The sequence below is a fragment of the Stegostoma tigrinum genome, chromosome 5 (genome assembly GCF_030684315.1).
Source record: "Stegostoma tigrinum isolate sSteTig4 chromosome 5, sSteTig4.hap1, whole genome shotgun sequence".
In the NCBI taxonomy this organism is placed as follows: Eukaryota; Metazoa; Chordata; class Chondrichthyes; order Orectolobiformes; family Stegostomatidae; genus Stegostoma; species Stegostoma tigrinum.
Genome location: NC_081358.1, coordinates 71,403,416 through 71,426,236, shown reverse-complemented (window position 1 = coordinate 71,426,236; position 22,821 = coordinate 71,403,416). Strand labels below are relative to the sequence as shown.

General features: G+C 41.8%; 1 protein-coding gene across 1 annotated transcript; it reads right to left on the bottom strand.

Annotated features, from left to right (window-relative positions):
• Positions 1-254: 254 nt before the first annotated feature.
• snai2 (snail family zinc finger 2) lies at positions 255-2,871 on the bottom strand. The gene is made up of 3 exons (XM_048529542.1): positions 2,573-2,871; positions 1,667-2,254; positions 255-858 (listed from the first exon to the last, which is right to left on the bottom strand). Exons 1-3 carry the CDS (start codon positions 2,649-2,651, stop codon positions 677-679), a joined length of 849 nt encoding a protein of 282 aa, XP_048385499.1. The 5' UTR covers positions 2,652-2,871; the 3' UTR covers positions 255-676.
• Between the last annotated feature and the right edge of the window lie 19,950 nt (positions 2,872-22,821).

Here is a 22,821-nt window from a genome sequence, read left to right as displayed (position 1 = left end):
CCAGACACCTCAACAGGAAAATAATTATTTCCTGTGCCATGTCCTGTGCATTGGCCGGTTGGTCCAAATGCTTTACAGCTTTGAAGTACAACAGATGGTAATTAACGCCAGGATTTCACAGAAACAAGACCCATCCTGTATGGACATTTGTGTATTCACGTCTGTCTGACGCCTAACATCCCATTTCTTGACATTTGTAGACGGATGTTGCAGTGTGATACATTTTAAAAGTTTTATTATTAAAAAAACACGTTTATAAAAAAGTGAATGGGAAAATACATAGCCAAACATCAAAGTGCAGGTTGTTACAAATTTGCTTTTAACTTGCACATATTTAAGTGTCTTGGTGCACTACTGCATTTAGTTCATTTTCATACTTAATGCATCCAAATACAAAAATAGAGAATTTACATTATAAAGATCATGATGTGCAGCCGCATTGACAGAAGGCACAAAGTGGATTTTATACTGTGTTTGCATTCCATGATGCTGTACATAGTTTGAAAGTTTTTAATCAAAGTCTTTGCTTTTCAAAACATTTACCAAATGGTAAGTTAGAAAAAATTGCTTCAACATTTGAAAATAATAAAATCTCAATTGAACAGAGCTGTTGAATACTGGGTAGTGAGTGTGAAAACAGAATCATAATTTCCTCTTTAATATTACTCCATGTTTCTCAGTGAGCTACACAACAACCTGATTCTTCGTGTTTGTGGAGAAGAGACATTCTGGAGAAGGTTTTGGCACAATTTTTGCACTGATATTTTTTCACATCTGAATGAGTTTGTAGATGAGCCCTCAGGTTCGATCGATCAGCGAATGCTCTGCTGCAATGAGGACAAGAAAATGGTTTTTCACCTGAAAATAGAAGAAAATCGTTATTCAATTATTTTACTTTAATCTGATAAACATCATATAACGAAAGTGAAAACATTCATCTGCTAATCAAACCTATTATTTCAAATTATTCAAAATAGTTAATCCATTTTAATTTTGGTAAAATTATTGAATTTTTAGAATACGCTAGTATGTATAAAATATTTTAATCGTACTGTCGCAACCAAAATATTGTGAGTGGCTTAAAAAGGCAACAAGCTTTCGGAATATTAATGGAAGAACAGAGACTGAAGCGGTAAAGATGAAAGGTGCTGATGGTGCCAAGTGGTAACAGGTGCACTGAGACCCGTGTCCTGTCAACATCGCGATGATTCCGATCCTTAAAGAATCACCAAACAGATAACATTGTGAGTAACAAACTGCAGACTAATTTCAGCAGCCACAACATTTCTTCTACTATTTAAACAACGGGTTATGTTGTGTCTTGAGGGCGTTTAATAGAGGCGTATGTACAAATCTGCCAACGCTTACCCAAAACGCCTCGCTAAGTGCAATCTCAACATAAATTCTCACAAGCTTTGAATAACTTCGTATCTTTTCGTTTGCCATCAACTCTTCTTTTTAAGGGGAAATCCATAAATACCACAAGACGTGAATTTATTGTACTTTAAGAGGGAATTCTCGATGTAATCTCGTAAAGTGCCAGGTATCTACTAATGGTATAATGTGTCGGAAGGTGCTTAATATTTTATGATCTTTTAATGCAAGGAAACTAAGTAGTTCGCCTCATCGGGTTGAAAGAATTCCATTAAAATTTGGGCGTACTTACCTGTGTGTGTTCTGATATGCCCCTGCAGCAGCCATGGTCTGGAGAATGCCTTGCCACAGATTTTACACACACAGGGCAGCGTATGGGTCCGGATGTGCATCTTCAATGCTCCCAAGCTAACATACTCCTTTTCACAGTATTTACAGCTGAAGGATTTGCGAGTTTGAGCGTCGCAATGTAGCTGCTTGTGTTTGGCCAGTCCTGAGAAAGTGGAGTATGCCTTACTGCACAAGTTACACTGAAACTTCTCAGCGTCCACGCCGTGTTCATCCGAAACTTTGGGAAGAATCCTCTCTTCTTCGTCACTGATTGAACTTTCCGAGCTATTTGGATCCCTGTGCAACCGATCGGAGTTGGACTGCTGAGGGCTGAGGTGTCCCGCTGGACATAGGCTCTCATTACTGAGGGGCGAGGAGTGAGCGGATGAGTATTCCGAGGCAGGTGCAGGGTCACTGGGGACAGGAGAAGGGATGAGACCAGAGCAAACACTCCACACACTGACTGGATTGTAAGCCCCAGAACTGAGGATTTCCGGCTGAGGAATAACTGGCATTGGGTAACTGTCATACAGGAACGGAGAAATGATGACTGCAAGCAAAATAAAACACGCAAATAAGACACCCCATATCATCAAGATTATAAAACAGTTCAAAAGATAAATCATTCCCGATAGCGGTGATTCGTAGGATGCGTCCACAATTGACCCATCTCACCTCTGTACTGTCACCCAGGATTTCGTACTAATTCGAGTTCACACATATTTTACTGTAGAGCTTACAGTTTCATTCAATGACAGAAAGTCACTCAGCCAAAAGCAGAAAGCTGCAACAAACTCCAGAACTCTCAAACTTCCATGCGTGCCATGTGTTTTTTAGTATTACACAGTAGGAAGATCATAGAAGTTACCTGTTTGCGTGTCCAGTTCGCCATAATTTGGTTTTTTGCTGGTGCTAAAATGTTTCTTGACTAGAAAAGATCGCGGCATCTTGGGGTTCGGGTGGGGCAAAGGAAGTGGGATGTTGGGGGTATGTGGGGTGTTTACAGTTTTCTATACAGTAATCCAGAAATGGAGGAGGATTTCAAAGCAAAGTTCTCTCCCGCCTCCTGCTCCCACCCCTCCTCAGTTGAGAATATATCCGATGTGAAGTTAGGGGTACTGCTGATGGTACTCTTGCAGGAGGCAGTGCAGACTGCGACCGCATTCCTGCTGTTTCTGCTGTAAATAGTCAGGTGCAGAGGGGAGCAGGGCGCACGCGCACTGATTTGCATCTGTCGCCCCGACTGACCAATGGCGAGCCGCGAGGTGGGGCGTCGGTCAGGGATTGGTGGAGCCGCTCGAGCTCGCGGAAAGCGACAGGTGCTGGAGACGGCGCAGGCGCGGCCGGCTTTGCTGGAACTTGTCGCCCACCCTCGGGGGGAGGGGGCAGCATTCTTTGCCGAGGGTCGAAGGGCTGCAGATGGCTTGGACAGGTTGAAGTACCTGCTTTGCCTTCGAATGGGATTCCGGTTTATTATAACTGTAAACCTTTCTCTAAACGCCAGAGATAGTCTGATGAGATACCAAGGGATTTTTTTTTGTTTAATGCTTTGCAGAACATTTCACTTGAAACGGGACGTGTTAATTAATGTGACCAAGACGCCAAAAGAAAATCGTTCCAAAGTACTAACATGCCTTTGTAAATTGTGTACTGACCATGTGTAAATTGTTTACTGTGACTCATAATTAGCTGTTTGTAGTCAAGGACAAGCTGATTCAAAGTACTAGACCGAGACATCGATTTAAAGTGTTACATTATCTGTCACTGATTACAAATTCGATATAAGGGAATAAAACCGAAATCTGAAGGAGAGCAGCGAGCGTATCTCTGGTGGTTGAGAACGAGGTGGTCCACTACCTTAATCGTTAGTAATATTATGCTTCAGTTCAAGAATATACATGATTCAATTGTCCTGTGAATTTTTCAAACGACTTTTTGCGATTTAGTTGGTAACAGCAAGATTAATATTTTCCCAAAATGCGCCGTCTCAATTCAAAAAATCTAATTTTCACACGGTCTGGGCTACAACACGGTTTCATGCGAATGTCAAGTAAAATCTTACGTACAGCAACTTTTAAAAATAGCTTTATTAAATTGTTGCTTTATCTCCACTTAGCTGTTTTACGAGGATGCTTACAGGAATTAAACCGAATAGTATTTTAGCTGAGATAATGGGAACTGCAGATGCTGGAGAATTCCAAGATAATAAAATGTGAGGCTGGATGAACACAGCAGGCCAAGCAGCATCTCAGGAGCACATGCTTGGCCTGCTGTGTTCATCCAGCCTCACATTTTAGTATTTTAGCTGATAGCTGTTTGCGAGCACGTGGACCGTACCAAATGATGATTTATTTAAACTTTCGTGATTTAAAGATTGGTGAAAACTTTATGCATTCGGATCAGTCCAAACACACTCCAAACAAAATCCAAATTTGGAATGAGAAAGCCTAACAAAATCCATAGGCTTCTTAACCTGAAAATGTTATAGGTAAAATGTTACAAGTACAAAAAGACCGTAATATCTCGTTTCCTGAACTTGTGAAGCAAAAAAGAACTGACAATGACGTGCAGCTCTTGAGGCGATACAAACCAGTCTTTTTGTCAATAGAGATTGATTATGAGAAAGTAAAAAAAAATCCGTTTGCTCTCATGCATCGGATATCCAGATGTTTTAAAGGAAAACATTCTTCCGCAAACTGGCTTTTACAAGAAGCGACTGTGTGCACCTGCCGAACCACAAAACTCCAGGCTGTTGTCGGGCAGATTACAGGCGGAATAGTTCAAAGAGAGAGGAGGTAGGGGAATCAAACCCATACAGATTCCGTAAACTGCTGCATAAGTTATTCGTATTAGCAAGTGGTTCAGCATTTTCTGGTTTACTGCTGCCTCCTCTGCTGGTCAAAATGCCTAACTGCAAGACAAGTGGATCCGATTAGACCACCCTACATTTGAATTATCAAATGCCGCCACCTAGCGGCTAAAATACTAAGCAACCATGCAAACCTGACAGGATAGGGAAATAATATGAGTAATTTTGACAAGTTGTGATAAGATGATGAAAGAAAAATCAGTATTTGTCAGTCATTTTAATGCAACTGATACACCCACTGACAAGAGCATTAATATTGGTGTATAATCGCATCCACTTGGCAACTGATGTACACAATATAGATGACACTAATATTATGGATATACAGATGTAAATATCACTGCTAAACAGACTTGATAGTCGTAAGTGTTCTGTTATAACTTTATCCTTTAGGTAGACTAAAGCAACAATTTCAAAGCCTGGAGCAGTAAAACAAATATTAACATCCATCAGTCTTGTACACAAGTTAAGAATGCATTTTTATACTACTGTTTTGCACCTCGATGGAGATAAGTGGTTCTCTCTTCATAAACTTTACTCTGTTGTGTAAACCAGTCAATCTGCAGAAAACATTGACTGACAATAGGTTGGCCCAGTATTTAGAGTGCTGAATTATCCAAAGGTCATAAATTCAAATCACAGCATGGCAAGTTGTGAAACTGATTTTAGTGAATCTGGTCACTTGTCGGATAGCTGTAAAAACTCAGTGGGATCGCTAATGCCCTCCAGGAATGGAAATTGCCTCGTCTGGCCTACATGTGATTCTAATTTCATACTTTATAGTTGGCCTAAGGACAGTGAAAGAATACTTCTTCAACACAAATAAATGCGCAATTGGACCAAATCTGTGCATTAACAAAGGAGTGTAGCAGCTCCCAAATGTAGAGTGTATGAAGAGAAGTATGATGACAATGAAAGTCGATAGTTTCAAAGCACCTAAAGCTTATGCATCAGTCCAGGTGTATGCTGTCTGTGTGTAATATTTTTACTGCCACTTCTCTATCACTGTACACCAGTTTCCAGTTCCCAATGATGCACAACTGATGGTACATTCTAGAGACAAGTCTGAGTTTGACATGAGAACACAACTGTATGGCGGAGAGAGAGAGATACCTTTGCCACATGAAGTTCTGAGTACATAGGAGCTCAGAGAACTTTATAAATAAAAGATGAATTTTTTTAAATTGTGTGAAAGCCTCCACTTAGAATCTCAAAACAAATGTGATAAAACATCTGACAGCTGAACATGGAAGCCAGGGTTCTCTGTGTCTGAAGCACAGTGTGTTAGGAGTATGTTTCAGTACAAGATTATGAACATATTGGAATGGCATTGTGTGTGTGAGTGACTAATACTCATGCATGTGGATTATATAAAAATAAAAATCACATGCATATGAGATTTAACATGAACAGACTGTTAGATAAGTATTTTGCTCTTCTGGTTATCATTTTTAATATTTACTTTATTTTTGCATTAATTTTTCTATCAGCTGACAAGTGGAACTCTACTTCTTCCAAATTAGTTCAAGTTTCACAAATTAAATTGATTCACCTTGATTCACCATGCAGAAATCAGCAATTTACACAAATCTGCATAAATTGAACTTTATCATTATTACTTCTGAATGTGTTGTACAGAAGACACAAGCGTAAAGGATCCTCATATTACTATTGCTTACACCATTTGGAAACCCACACCTGGAACTATTTTAATGGAGTCCATAAAAGGCTGGATGGTCTTTTCAAAACCAATATGTGGCCCATTCCATTAAAGAACCTGAAAAACTTTGACGGTTGTTCACAGTAAAAGACTTTTGAGGATGAAGAAGGGTTGATTCAGGCATAATTGTGTAAGCCGTGGAGGGATTTGAATACAAGGATGGGAATTTTAAAACCAATTTGTATATAACTGCAAGCCAAAATGGACAAGCAAACACTAGTCTGATGGATGAACGGTGTTGTGTGTGTTAAGACATGAGTTTGGAATTGCTTAATGAGGGAGTAGAATATGGGAGAGCAGACTGCATTGTAATAGTCAAGTCTAGAGGTTACAACGGCATGGAAGAGGATTTCAGAAGGAGACGGGGAAGAGAAGTAGGGAAGTCAGTGGCATAGTGATCACATTGTGACTGGAATGGTCATTTGGAGCATCAGACTAATGTTCTAAGGATGTGCTCAACTTCTACCATGGTACATGCTGAATTTTGAATGCAATAGAATATAGTATTAAAAACTAATATAAATGCCAATGTCATAAAAATTCATTTGGTTCACCTATGTACTTTAGGGAGGGAATTTGGCCATCCTTGCCTGGTCAGGCCTACACGTGAGTCCAGCAATGTGGGTGACTCCTAACTGCCCTCTGAAGTAGCTTATCAAGCTACTCAGTTCTATCACTGAACTGAAAACACTTGGCATCATTCTAAGTACCAGAAATAACAAGAGCAAGTAGAGACCTTTTGTCCAAGCAAAGCATTCCCTACATTTGAGGGTTTTTCCCAAAATTAGGAAAGTTATCTCATTACTGGTCAAGCAACAGCCTAATGTAGCCATATTCAAGGAATCATACCTTGCAAACAATGCCCCAGACACCACTAATCACTGTCTTTGTTTATGTCCAGACTCAGCAGAGGTGGTGTCACAGTGATTTACAGTTAGGATGCAGTTATCAAGGGAATCCTCAACATTGACTATGGATCCCATAAAATCTCATGGCATCAGGTGCAACAAAGGCAAGGAAGCTCCTACAATTGATTCACAATTAATGAGTTTGTAATCCAAGTTGAACACACAGTTGGAAAATGCCCAGATATGTCCTGTGAAGAAAAAGTAGGACAAATCCAACCACAAGAATTACCACTCTATCAGTCGACTCTCGACCATGAGTAAAATGATGAGTCAACAAACATGCTGCCGAGGAGCACCTAATTAACAATGACCCACTCACTGACACTCAATTTGGCTCCCACCAGGACCATGCAACTCCTGATTTGTAATAGCCTTGGTCCAATATGGACATAAGATATGAGAAGTTAGTGACTGCCTTCAACATAAGGACATCATTTTTGCTAGGTGCAATATCTGAGCAAAACTAAGGTGAAGGGAATCAACAGGAACACTCTCTTGTGGTTGGAGTCATGCCTGGAACAATGGAAGATGGTTCTGGTCATTGGAGGGCAATCATTTCAGAACATCTCTGCAGGAGTTCCTCAGGGTAGTGTATTAGGCCCAGTGAGACAGACAGACATTCACTGTCTTCACAAAGGTTCCTTCAACTGTATCTTCCAAACCCATGACCTCTACCACCGAGATAGACCACGGAAGTAGATATGTGGGTCACAGCCTGTAAGTTCCCTCCTAGCCAGTCACTATCTTCAGCTGCTTCATCAATAACTTACCCTCCATCATAAGGTCAGAATTGGGGTTATTTGCTGAAGAATGCACAATGTTCAGCACTATTTTCCACTTCTTGGATACTGAAGCAGTCTTTTTTTCCAAATGCAGATGTAGCTGGGCAACATCCAGACTTGGGCTGATAAATGGTAAGTAACATTTGTGCAATCAAGTGGCAGGCAAAGACCATCACCAACTAGAAAGAATGTAACCATCATTCTTAACATTTTTTTCTTTAATTTATTCATGGGATTTGGAGATCACTGGTTGGGCCAGCATTTAGTTGCCCTTGAGAAGCTGTGGTGTGGTGCCTTCTTGAACTATTGGAGTACATTTAGTGTAGGTGAACTTACAATGTGATCAGGGAGGGAGTTCCGGGATTTTGACCCAATGACGCTGAAAAAGTGACAATATATTTTCAAGTCAAGATGGTGATAGAACTTGCAGCCAGTGGTGTTCCCAAGCATCTGCTGCCCTTGTCCTTGTGGATCATCGTGGTCATGGGTTGGCAGGTACTGTCTAAAGACCCTATGGTATAAATAACATTACTGTTGATGAATTCCTCCATTATCAATGTCATGGGGAGTTACCACTTACCTGAAAATGAACTGGATGGGCCATATAAAAACTGGGGCTACAATTGCAAGTGAAGGAGTGGAAATTCTGTGGCAAGATAATCATTTCCTGACTCTTCAAATCTTGTCCCCTGATTACAAGGCACACGTTGGGAGTATGGTGTAATACTCCCCACTTGTCTGGATGGGTGCAGCTCCAACAAAATCAAGAGGCTTGACACCATCCAGGACAAGGCAATCTGTCCTGTCATGCAAGTGTTCAACATTCACTGTCTTCACAAAGGTTCCTTCAACTGTATCTTCCAAACCCATGACCTCTACCACCGAGATAGACCACGGAAGTAGATATGTGGGTCACAGCCTGTAAGTTCCCTCCTAGCCAGTCACTATCATGATTTGGAAATACATTGTTGTTCTTTCAGTGTTGCTAGATCAAACCCTGGAACTCCCTTCCTAACAGCACCCTGAGTGACCCTGCACCCCAAGAACTGCAGTGGTCAAAGAAGGCAGTTCAATTTCAACTTCTTCAGAATAATTAGGGATGCGAAATAAATGTTGGCCCAGCCGCTGATGCCCATGAATGAATAAAAAAAAATGAGCTGAGACAGGATGGATGTGAGCAATGTCAGGAAAGTGGAAATTAGAGGTCACAAACAACACATAAATGTTTTCAGAAACTCATCTCAAAGTCAAATATGACACCAAGTCTGCAAACAAAAATCAACCGATACTTTCCACATATCAGCAAACATTCAACAAGGGCATAACATTTTCAAAAACCTTTTTTTTAACTTTTATTTACACCTCACACATTTTAGACATTAGAGTAGGTCATAATGGAAATATTTCAGAAAATATCAAATTCTCCTTACCAGTTTCTGCACTTTAGCCTTTTGCAAATGACTTAACTCATGAGGAAGATCTTATTCTCAAATCAAACATAATCTACTCAGATAGCAGGATCATGAGAGAAGTCATAACTTGTCACAGCCAAGATGATTCTTCAAATGACTCCTGTGACTGTATATAGAAATTTACTTTTGCTCTTTGTGTAGAATGTCCCATTATTGTCTCTGCACTTCAATGTAGTAAGTTAGATTTGCCCTTTACTTATGAAAACATAAATGATGGTGGGGGTAGCAATGCACTGTGGAAACGTAGAGGCACATGCCTACAGTGGAACTCAGATGATTTTCTATAATTAACAATACAAAGTTCTGGGGGAATAAAAAACTTCAGCATGTTTGGGAGGATTTGTGAAGAAAGAAATAGAGTTAATATTTTCCTTCCAAGCATATATTTTAAACATTTGTACTTGAAAATTACATAAAGTGCATTAAAGTCTGATTTCTCTCCATTCAACATATTCCAGTTTAATTTTAATGTTTTTGATATTTAAAATATTCCATAGTCTGAAGGCAAATAATTTCAAATTGAAAATTGCAGCAAGTGCAGTGGAATTAAACTTTTCTCCACACAGCGTGTTTTATTGACTGGTGCCTCAATTTCAATACACTAGCTGTTTACAGTATACATTTTTTGTCAGGCATATAGCCTAAGGTGTACACCGTTTCCATCCCCATGATGTACAATGTCTGAAAGGTCTTAAAGACCAACCTTTCCAAAGTGCATCAGGGACATTTTCAGGGGTATTTCTTGCCTTGTAGGCCTGGATCTTGAAATGTGCCTGTCTGTAATATTTGGGCAAGGATAACTCTTTACACTGAAAGACCAGCACGTTTCTGACAAACCAAAGAGTGTCTCTCACCAATTTCTTGGCCTCTAGTTGTCGCTGATTTTCAGTTTGATCTCCATTCCTGGGAACAGCCTTTGGGCACAGAAACCTTCTTCATGCTCAGGCTGAACCTCAAGAAAAACGACTGCCTGTCTCTTCAGATATTCATTGCAAAGGCTCCCTCCAGAGGGTAACGGATTAGGACACTTCCCCAGTGCAACCATCTCAAAGGCAATCTACAGAGATTTTGATGTGCAGGGAGGATCTAACAAGGTGAGCCCTTCTCACCACCAGCCAAGCTACATTGAGGTGCTTGTTCGAAAGTTTTGTTGATGTGGCACTCTGTCAAATATCTTTGGCAGTCTATCCAGGAAACCATCTGAGATAGCTTACCATCTCCTTCATCCACAGGGTCTCCAGAATGTTTTGTAAAAACTACTGCCTGCCTGTTTCCCAAAATGGGACAGGTGATAACAGCACAGTCCAACTGACTGTGCCATTCTAAAGGAATGTGGCAAGATCCATTTGTTGGAACACCAGTGAGAGACAAGCAGAATATCAGCACATTGTGACACTTAGTCTTTGCATGCCAAATATGCATGTACAGCTTGATGTAAGCTGTGTGATAGGTGGTCATTGGGATGAGGACAATGTTGAAACATTCCTTTTCCCATTATCCAGAGGATTATACACTGTGTCTCTGCAAACATGTCCATTTTTGACCTCCAGATAAAAAAGGAAAATGGCTAAGATGATCACCATAGCACAGCAGAATATAGCCACATTTCTGGAATAAACTATGCATGCCATGTGTAGCATGGCCCACATCTGGTGACCAGACTTGTACCTGCAGTGGAGAGAGAGTGCTGCTCTCACATGCCCAGTTTTTATTTTACTATTGCTGTTCAATCCATCCAATTTTTAGTCCATAACCCAGCTCATCTAAACCATATTCCCAGCACATTCAATAATCTGACTTGAAAGGAACAAGTGATCAGTTAGCCAAGTTCCTAAAGAACATGACATCTTCTCCATGATTTATGAGTTCTGTCCAGACTGGTCACAGATACTCATCATTCTACTTGAGAGCAAATCCTAATATAGACCATGTACATAGAAACCTGGAGCAGGAGTAGGCCATTCAGCCCTACGAGCGTGATCCAACATTCAGCATGATCATTTTGATCCTCTATCTCAATGCCATATTCCTGCTTTCTCTCCAAACCCTTTAATGCCAACAAGCTTTGATCCACGTATGTTCACTACCATCATCGTCCCTATTGTGTCTAAATCCTTCCCAATGGACCTGGCAAATGATTCTATTTAACACATGAACAAGACAGGGGAGAAAATGCATCTTTGTCCAAGAGAATTAATATTTTAAATCCAATGTGACTCCTCTTCAGAACTGAAGTGAGGCAGAAATATGATGGGGTTTATGTCTAAGGAAGGAAAGTCAGATGAATCCAAAGGGAAGGCCATCTATTGGTGGGAGGTCAGGGCAGATTATCTATCAAAGTTGTGATAGAAAAATCAGAGGAAGTGGTAATATAAGGGTCTCGGTCAGCTCTGCTGGAAGTAAAAAGCATGCAAATGTGATATGGACAGGCATTTTGGATAAAAAAAATCAAAAGGAAGTGCAAAGTTCATGTTCTGAAGTTGTTGGACTTGATGTTCAATCCAGAGTTCATGTTCTGAAGTTGTTGGACTTGATGTTCAATCCAGAAGGCTGTAAATAACCTAGTCAGAAAATGAGTTGCTGTTCCTCCAGCTTGTATTGAGCTTCACTGGTGCACTGCAGCAGACTGAGAATGGATATTGAACAGAAGGTCAAGATGTTGATTTACCATGGCAAGCAGCTGTAAGATCAGAGTCACACTTGAGGACTGAGCATGGATGTTCACAAAGCCAAATAAAAACCATAAGAGCTGTGGATGCTGTAAATCAGGAACAAAAACAAAGTTGCTGGAAAAGCTCAGCAGGTCTGGCAGCACCTGTGAAGAAAAAAATCAGAATTAACGTCTCGGATCTGGTGACTACTCTGCTTGTACCTCACTGGTGTTCCAACGAATGGATCTTGCCACATTCCTGTAGAATGGCGCAATCAGTTGGACTGTGCAGCAGTATTTACAGAGGGTCACCAGACCCGAAATTTAACTCTGATATTTTTGCTTCACAGATGCTGCCAGACCTGCTGAGATTTTCCAGCAACTTCTGTTATGTTCACAAAGCTGTTGCCCAGATTGCATTTGGTCTCTCCAATTTGGAGATCAAACTGCGAGCATCAAGTATAAGCAGATTCGAATGAAAGAAATACAAATTATCTATTCATCATAGAGTGTCAAGGGCTTTGGGCAACCAGGAGAGTATAGGTAATTAGCTATATATTCTACCTCCTATGATTGCATGAGAATGTGCTCTGAGAAAAAGGGACAAAGGCACTGTGTGCGATATATGATAGGCCAAGACATTGCAGACAGAATGGTCCATTTCTAGGGCTGGATTTTTCTTTCTACTTTAGGTGCAAAGTATCATGTGGATGTATGGGGGAAAAGTAGGCAAATTGTGTATCCATTCAAAGTTAGTTGTTCCCATTTTGTATTAATTTAATTGCTTAGAAAATATTTGAAATGAAAGCAAAGTCATTAGAGATCTGAAATAAAATAGGAAAATGCTGGAGAAACAGAGTTAACAGTTCAAGTTCAATATAACTCTTTTTGGGAACTGAAGGGAGATTGTAATGTGATGGGGTTTATGCTCCTGACAAAGGTTGCGGCGGGGGGAGGGTCAGTTGCTGTGTTGAAGAGTCCAGTTCGCCTCTGCCTCCTTCTTTCCACCTTCAGTGCTTAGTTTGTTGGCCACTTGTGTTCTTTCTTGAATCAGGCTAAACATCACACACACATCGATAACAGGAAGTGCAGATGCTTGAGAATCTGAGAAAACAAGGTGTCGAGCTGTATGTACACAGCAGGCCAAGCAGCATCTTAGGAACAGGAAAGTTGACATTTCCGGTCTGAACCCTTCATCAGTAATGGGGAGGGGAAGGGGTTTCTGAAATTAATAGGGAGAGACAGGGAGGCGGATCGAAGATGGATAGAGGAGAAGATAGGTGGAGAGGAGACGGACAAGTCAAAGAAGTGGGAATGGAGCCAGTAAAGGTGATGTGTAGGTGGGGAAGTAGGGAGGAGATAGGTCAGTCCAGGGAGGACGGACAGGCAAGAGTTTGGGATGAGGTTAGTAGGTAGGAAATGGGGTTGTGGCTTGAGGTGGGAGGAGGCATAGGTGAGAGGAAGAACAGGGTAGGGAGGCGGGGACGAACTGGGCTAGTTTTGGGATGCGGTAGGGGGAGGGGAGATTTTGAAGCTTGTGAAATCCACATTGATACTATTGGGCTGCAGGGTTCTCAAACGGAATGTGAGTTTCTGTCCCTGCAACCTCCAGGTGACATCGTTGTGGCACTGCAGGAGGCCCAGTTCATAAACAACGTGACATAGATGTAGCTAGTTTCTGCAATATGCATTAAGATGCCTTGGACTTAAAATTTCTTAACAAATTATTAGGTGTTTGAAAGGAAATCTGAAAACATTTTGTAAAGTAATAAAACATAATATTTTGTATTTGTATCATTTGTTATGTCTCTTGACAGTCTCAGTGCCGTTGGTCATGTATTTTAGCTCATGCTTCACCTTAAGTATATCTATCGTCTCAAAGCAAACTAAATCGATCAGCGTTAACAAACATAGCAGGCCAAGCAGCTTCAGAGGAGCAGGAAAGCTGATGTTTCGCGAGTGGACCCTTCTTCAATGCATCCGTAGTCCCCACTATCTCTCAATCGATCACAATTTCTGAAAGTTGGTCAACTATCTTAGCGGCGTCTGCTGGGTGATGTATGAGCTGCATGGAAAGTTAATCACAAAAGCTGTTAATAGTTAATAGTTGGTGATAACCTTTGTCATTATTACAGCCATGCAGTGGTACTTGTTTAAAAAAAATATAGTCGGAAAGTGTGAGCTGGTCTGATCATTCCACAAATAAACATAACCTGATTTAGAAGCTATAATCATTGTTAGACAAGCTCTGTAATTGATTTCAGCAGTCTTGCTTATTCCCTCAAGCGCCCTCTAGTGCTGAATTCTTCCCAGCTATTTTGTAACTGCAACTTCGGCAAATATGCGAAGTGGTTAGCACTGTGAGACTGTATCAGAATCGGGGTGGGTTTTCAACCAGCATGCAAGATCCATTGTGAAGAAAGTAGAACATCTGCCACGTTTGCTTAAGGATACCATGTGAGATACACGCTATTAAAGTTAATGCTTCAGTTCCATGGTCAGGGCCAGCCATCAGGGGACTTATGTCAGGAACATAGGTAGAGAACAGGAGCATTCAACCCCTTGAGCGTGTGCCACCATTGAATGAGATCACGGTTGATCTGTGGCCTAACTCCATATACCTGCCTTTGGCCATTATCCCTAAATATTTTTGATTAAAAAAAGAATTGCCTACCTCAGATTTAAAACTAACTAATTCTGCATTGGCTGTCATTTAGAACATAGACCATTACAGCACAGTATAGGCCCTTCGGCCCTCGACATTGTGCCGACCTGTTATACCGATCTCAAGCCCATCTAACCTACACTATTCCATGTACGTCCATCTGCTTGTCCAATGACGACTTAAATGTACCTAAAGTTGGCGAATCTACTACCGTTGCAGGCAAAGCGTTCCATTCCCTTACTACTCTCTGAGTAAAGATACTACCTCTGACATCTGTCCTATATCTTTCACCCCTCAATTTAAAGCTATGCCCCCTCGTGCTCACCGCCACCATCCTAGGAAAAAGGCTCTCCCTATCCACCCTATCTAACCCTCTGATTATTTTATATGTTTCAATTAAGTCACCTCTCAACCTTCTCTCTAATGAAAACAGCCTCAAGTCCCTCAGCCTTTCCTCGTAAGACCTTCCCTCCATACCAGGCAACATACTAGTAAATCTCCTCTGCACCCTTTCCAAAGCTTCCACATCCTTCTTATAATGCGGTGACCAGAACTGTACGCAATACTCCAAGTGCGGCCGCACCAGAGTTTTGTACACCTTCACCATAACCTCTTGGTTCCGGAACTCAATTTGTGGAAGAGAATTCCAAACATCCACCACTATTTGTATTTGAAATGGTTCATAACATCTCTCCTGAATGGTCTGGCCCTTATTGTGAGATTATGCACGCCCACATCCTCGAATCCCCAAACAGTGGAAATTGTTTATCTTTATCTACCCTGTCTTTTCCTGCTAATGCCTTGAAGACTTTGATCATATCATACTCTAACCTTGTAAATTCTACAGAAAATAGGCTTTATTGGTATAATGTCTTCTCATAACAACTGTTTAAGTGTAGGAGTTATTCTTGTAAATCTATATTCTACTCCCACCAAGGCCAATATATCTTTCCAAGGGTGTGGTGTCTAGGTGTGTTCACAGTACTCCAAGTGGGGTCTAACCAGGATTTTAAGTGCAGCATAATATCTGCATCCTGCATCCATTCCTCTAGTTAGAAAAGCCAGCATTCCATTGGTTCTCTTGATTAATTTCTGCACCTGTTCATTACATTTTAAAAATCTGTGCACCTGAAACCCCATGTCTCTTCGGACATCCACTGTATTTGACTTCATACAACTTGAGAGTACCCTGATCTATCCACGGTTGGTCCAAAATGGACAACCTCACACTTTCTTACATTGAACTCCATCTGCCACAGTTTTGTCCATTCACTTGGTCTATCAATATCCCTTTATAATTTTATGCTATCGTTTACACGGTATACAATGCCACCTAAAATTATTGTCATCGAAAAATTTAGATATATCACTTTCTATGCCACTATCCTAGGCAGTTCCTTGCAGGACATTACATCTTGCCAATTTAAGGACCTACCTGATATCCCTACAATATGTCATCTGTATTCAACCCATTTCCCAGCCATTTCAGTAATTTGCCGTCAATTCCAAGGGTTCCGATCTTAGTTAACAGTCACTTATGTAACAACTTTATCAAATGCCTTCTGTAAGTTCATGTAAACAACATTCATAGCGATTCCAATGTCCTCTACCGCAGTCACCTCTTAAAAAAAATCCATTGAGGCATGTCAGGCATTACCTACCTGTCATGAATCCATGATTCTCCCTGATTAAGTGAAAATTTTCAAGGTGTTCAATAACCCCATTCTTGATTATAGACTCCGACAATTTCTCCACCAATTGGAGTGACATGTACAATTTTTCAAATTAGAGGTGTCACTCCTGTATCTAGGGAACTCTGAAAGATTATAGTTAGGCTGTTTACAGTGTGGTCCCCTACTTCCTTCGATACCCTTAGATGGAAATCTTTGGGTCCTGGGGATTTATCTCTCTTTAATTTCATTAATTTCTTCATTTCCAATCTTTTACTTGCTTTAATTTTATTCAGTGCCTGTTCTCTATCCTTTATTAATTTCGTCGGGACTTCGGCAAGCTATAGAACATAGAACATAGAAAAGTACAGCACAGTACAGGCCCTTCGGCCCACGATGTTGTGCCGTGGAATAATCCTAATTCAAAATTAAAATAACCTAACCTACATTCCCCTCAATTCACTGCTGTCCATGTGCATGTCCAGCAGTCGCTTAAATGTCACTAATGACTCCGCTTCCACGACTACCATTGGCAAACTATTCCATGCGCTCACAACTCTCTGGGTGAAGGACCTCCCTCTGACGTCTCCTCCACACCTTCCTCCTAACACCTGAAAGCTATGAACCCTCATGCAGTCAATCTGCCCTGGGGAAAAGTCTCTGGCTGTTGACTCTATCCATGCCTCTCATTGCCTTGTACACCTCGATCAGGTCACCTCTCTTCCTCCTCTCCGGAGAGAAAAGTCCGAGCTCAGTCAACCTCTCCTCGTAAGACAAGCCCTCCAGTCTAGGCAGCATCCTGGTAAACCTCCTTTGCACCCTCTCCAAAGCCTCCACATCTTTCCTATAATAGGGCAACCAGAACTGGACACAATGTTCCAAGTGTCATCTCACCAGGGTTTTGTACAGCTGCAGCATAACCTCGCAGCTCTTAAACTCGATCCCCCTGTTAATGAAAGCCAAAACACCATATGCTTTCTTAACAACCTTATCCACTTGGATGGCAACTTTGAAGGAGCTATGCACTTGAACACCAAGATCCCACTGTTCCTCCACACTGCCGAGAAACCTGCCTTTAATCCTATATTCAGCATTTAAGTTCGACCTTCCAAAATGCATCGCCTCGCATTTATCCAGGTTGAACTCCATCTGCCATTTCTCAGCCCAGCTCTGCATACTGTCAATGTCTCGCTGAAGCCAGCAATAGCCCTCGATACTATCAACGGCACCTCCAACCTTTGTGTCATCAGCAAACATACTAACCCACCCCTGAACCTCCTCATCCAAGTCATTTATAAAAACTACAAAGAGCAGACGCCCAAGAACAGAGACCTGCGGGACACCACTCAGCACTGACTTCCAGGCAGAATACTTACCACCTGCAACCACTCTCTGCCTCCTGTCAGCCAACCAATTCTGAATCTATCTTCCTTTTCTATTGTAAACATTGAGGCAAATTGATTATTCAGCATGTCTGCCAGATCCCCACACTCAAGAGACAATGACATTGCTGACTGATTAGCATTTATTGCCCATCCCTCGTTGTCCATGAGGAAGTGGTGGTGAGCTGCCTTCTTGAACAATTGCAGCCCATGTACCTTAGATAGACTGACAATGTCCTCTGCAAGTTTCCTTTCATCCTTTTAGTAGCTCTTCTAAGCTGCTTGGCCCTTTGCTGGCCTTTGTGTCTTTTCCATTCAGCAGGATCTGTGCTTTTTTTTTGCATTTCATAAGTCCTTTCTTATAGTTTAATACTGTCTTTAGTCATTAATTGCTGTAGTCAATGGCTGCTTTGTCTGTGAAGTGGAACTTTTCCCTGTCGAGGTATAAACTGGGTTTCTATTCTGTGAAATTTTTTTTAAGCATCCTCCCCTATTGTTTTACCTATTAGCAATTTTTCCCAGTTCAGTGGGGATGGTGTCTGATCACATTAAAGCTACCCTTGCCTAAATCTAAAATGCTAGTAGTTGATTCATGCTTTGGCTTTCAAATGCAACATTAAACTTGATTATGTTATGATAGCAATTTGATAAGTGCTCACACACAATTAGGTTATTAATTAAATCTGATCATGACTAAATTTAATGTTGCTTGTTCCTTAATTAAAAAAAAACAAAAGAACTGTGGATGCTGTAAATCAGGAAACAAAACAGAAATTGCTGGAAAAGCTCAGCTGGTCTGGCAGCAACTGAGAAGTAAAAACAGAGTTAACGTTTTGGGTCCAGTGACCCTTTCTCAGAACTGATGGTGGCTGGGGGCTGGGGGGTTGGCGGGGTAAGGAATAAATTATAGGATAGTGCCTAAAGAGAGAGGAGAGCATTTGGACAGACAAAGAGTTGATAATGATCAGGCTGTGAGGGTGAATAGTTGTTAATGGGCACTATTAGTGACTAAAAACAGGTAGTGGGTAATGGCCAGCTTTGAGGTAACAGGGCCTGGTGTGTGGGGTTGAGGGCTGTGACATGATTAAAATTATTGAACTCAATATTGAGTCTGGAGGGCGGCAGGGTCCCCAAGCAGAAAATGAGGTGTTGCTCGTCTAGCTTGCATTGAGCTTTGTTAGAACAATGCAGCAAGGCATAGACAGAGATATTGACCAGGGAGCAGGGTGCTGCATTAAAGTGACAGGCAACTGGTAGTTCAGGGTCTTTTTTGCGAGCAGACGTAGGTTTTCTGCAAAGCGATCACCTAGTCTACATTTTGTTTCCCCAATGTAGAGGATACCACATTGTGAGCAGCGAATGCAGTAGACTAGATTCTGGGAAATGCAGGTGAAATGTTGCTTCATCTGGAAGCTATGTTTGGGCCCTTGGATACTGGGGAGGGAGGAGGTAAATGGGCAGGTGTTGCATCTTTACCAGTTACAAGGGAAGGTGCCATGGAGCTGTGGGGAGGTATTGGGAATGAAGGAAGTGTGGACCAGGGTGTCCCAGAGGGAACGGTCCATGTGAAAGGTGGACAAGGGAGGGGAGGGGAATATGTGTTTGGTGGTGGCATTTTGCTGGAGGTGGCGGAAATGGCATCTGATGATGTTCTGGATGTGAATGCTGGTGGGATGATAGGTAAAACCATAAGACATAGGAGTGGAAGTAAGGCCATTTGGCCCATCAAGTCCACTCCGCCATTTAAATCATGGCTGATGGGCATTTCAACTCCACTTCCCTGCACTCTCCCCATAGCCCTTGATTCCTTTTGAGATCAAGAATTTGTCGATCTCTGCCTTGAAGGCATCCAACGACCCGGCCTCCACGGCACTCTGCGGCAATGAATTCCACAAGCCCACCACTCTGTGGCTGAAGAAATGTCGTCTCATTTCAGTTTTAAATTTACCCCCTCTAATTTTAAGGCTAGGCCCACGGGTCCTAGTCTCCCCGCCTAACGGAAAAAACTTCCTAGCGTCCACCCCTTCTAAACCATACACTATCTTGTAAGTTACTATTAGATCTCCCCTCACTCTTCTAAACTCTAATGAGTACAATCCCAGGATCCTTAGCCGTTCATCATACGCTAAACCTACCATTCCAGGGATCATCCATGTGAATCTCCGCTGGACACACTCCAGGGCTAGTATGTCCTTCCTGAAGTGTGGGGCCCAAAATTGGACACAGTATTCTAAATGGGGCCTAACTAGAGCCTTACAAAGCCTCAGAAGCACATCACTGCTTTTATATCCCAACCCTCTTGAGATAAACGACAACATTATATTCGCTTTCTTAATTACGGACTCTACCTGCAAGTTAACCTTTAGAGAATCCTGGACCAACACTCCCAGATCCCTTTGCACTTCTGATTTGTGAATTTTCTCACCGTTTAGAAAATAGTCCATGCCTGTATTCTTTTTTCCAAAGTGCAAAACATCACATTTACTCACATTGAATTTCATCAGCCATTTCCTAGACCACTCTCCGAAACTGTCTAAATCTTTCTGCAGCTTCCCCACCTCCTCAGTACTACCTGCCTGTCCACCTATCTTTGTATCATTGGCAGACTTCGCCAGAATGCCCCCAGTCTCTTCATCCAGATCATTAATATATAAGGTGAACAGCTGTGGCCCCAACACTGAACCCTGCGGGACACCACTCATCACCGGTTGCCATTCCAAGAAAGAGCATTTTATCCTAACTCTCTGCCTTCTGTCAGACAGCCAATCCTCAATCCTAGCCAGTAGCTCACCTCGAACACTATGGGCCCTCACCTTGCTCAGCAGCCTCCCGTGAGGCACTGTATCAGAGGCCTTTTGGAAGTCTAGATAGATAACATTTACTGGGTTTCTCTGATCTAACATACTTGTTACCTCTTCAAAGAACTCTAACAGGTTTGTCAGGCACGACCTCCCCTTACTAAAACCATGCTGACTTGTTTTAATCTGACCCTGCACTTCCAGGAATTTAGAAATCTCATCCTTGACAATGGATTCTAGAATTTTACCAACTACCGAGGTTAGGCTAATCGGCCTATAATTTTCCATCTTTTGCCTCGATCCTTTCTTAAACAAGGGAGTTACAACAGCAATTTTCCAATCATCTGGGACTTTCCCTGACTCCAGTGACTTTTGAAAGATCATGAACAAAACCTCCGCTATTTCCTCAGCCACCTCCCTCAGAACTCTAGGATGTAGCCCATCGGGGCCAGGAGATTTATCAATTTTTAGACCCTTTAGCTTTTCTAGCACTTTCTCTTTTGTAATGCCTACCGTACTCAGTTGTGCCCCCGGCTCTCCCTAATTGTTGGCATACTACTCATGTCTTCCACTGTGAAGACTGACGCAAAGTACTTATTAAGTTCTTCAGCTATTTCCTTATCTCCCATCACTAGCCTTCCAGCATCAATTTGGAGCGGCCCAATATCTATTTTTGCCTTTCGTTTGTTTCTTATGTATTGAAAGAAGCTTTTACTATCATTTCTAATATTATTAGCTAGCCTACCTTCATATTTGATCTTCTCCTTCCTTATTGCTCTCTTTGTTATCCTCCATCTGTTTTTGTAGCCTTCCCAATCTTCTGATTTCCCAGTGGTCTTGGCCACTTTATAGGCTGTCTCTTTTTCTTTGATATATTTCCTGACTTCCTTTGTCAGCCATGGCTGTCTAATCCCACCCCGGATAATCTTTTTTTTCTTTGGGATGAACCTCTGTACTGTGTCCTCAATTACACCCAGAAACTCCTGCCATTGTTGGTCTGCTGTCTTCCTCGCTAGGCTCTGCTTCCAGTCGATTTTCGTCAATTCCTCTCTCATGCCCCTGTAATTACCTTTATTTAACTGTAACAGCATTACATCCAATTTTGCCTTCTCTCTTTCAAACTGCAGACTGAACTCTACCATATTATGATCGCTGCCTCCTAAGTGTACCCTTACTTTAAGGTCTTTTATAAAGTCTGGCTCATTACATAGCACTAAGTCCAGAATAGCCTGCTCCCTTGTGGGCTCCATCACAAGCTGTTCCAAAAAGCCATCCTGCAAACATTCCATGAATTCTCTTTCTTTGGATCCACCAGCAACATTATTCACCCAATCCACCTGCATATTGAAGTCCCCCATGATCACCGTGACCTTGCCTTTCTGATATGCCCTATTTATTTCTCGGTGCATCTTGCGCCCCTGGTCCTGATCACTGTTAGGAGGTCTGTACATAACTCCCATTATAGTTTTTTTGCCTTTGTGGTTCCTCAATTCCACCCACACAGACTCCACATCTTCTGACCCTATGTCATTTAGTGCCGTAGATTTAATTCTATTCTTAACTCACAAGGCAACCCCACCCCCTCTGCCCACCTCCCTGTCTTTTCGATATGTTGTGAATCCTTGGTTGTTTAACTGCCAGTCCTGTGCTCCTTGCAACCATGTCTCTGTGATGCCTACCACATCATAATCATTCAAGAGGATTTGTGCTGTTAATTCATCTACTTTGTTGCGAATACGACAAGCATTTAGATAAAGTGTCTTAATGCTAGTTTTCTTATCATTATTAGAGAGGTTGGAAATCCCAAGATGTCTTAAGCTATCCTTCCTTTTTGCTGTATTCCTAGTCTGCCTCGAGTTTAAATCCACCTGTACACATGCTATCCTGTTGCTTATCTTTCCATTTAACTCCATACTCCCTGTCTCTTTCACTTTCCCTTCCCCCCGACAAGGGGAACCCTATTGCTGTAGTGGGAGGGAAAGAAGGGGTGAGGGCAAAAGTGTGGGAGATGGGTCGGACCTGGTTGAGGGCCCTGTCAACAATGGAGCTGGGGAATCCTCAGTTGAGGAAGAAAGTGGACATTTCTGAGGCTCCCTTGTTGAAGTGGCCCTCATGTGAACATACACAACAGAGACGGAGGAACTGAGAGAATGGGACAGAGTCTTTACAGGAAGTAGGTTGTGAGGATGTATAGTCCAGGT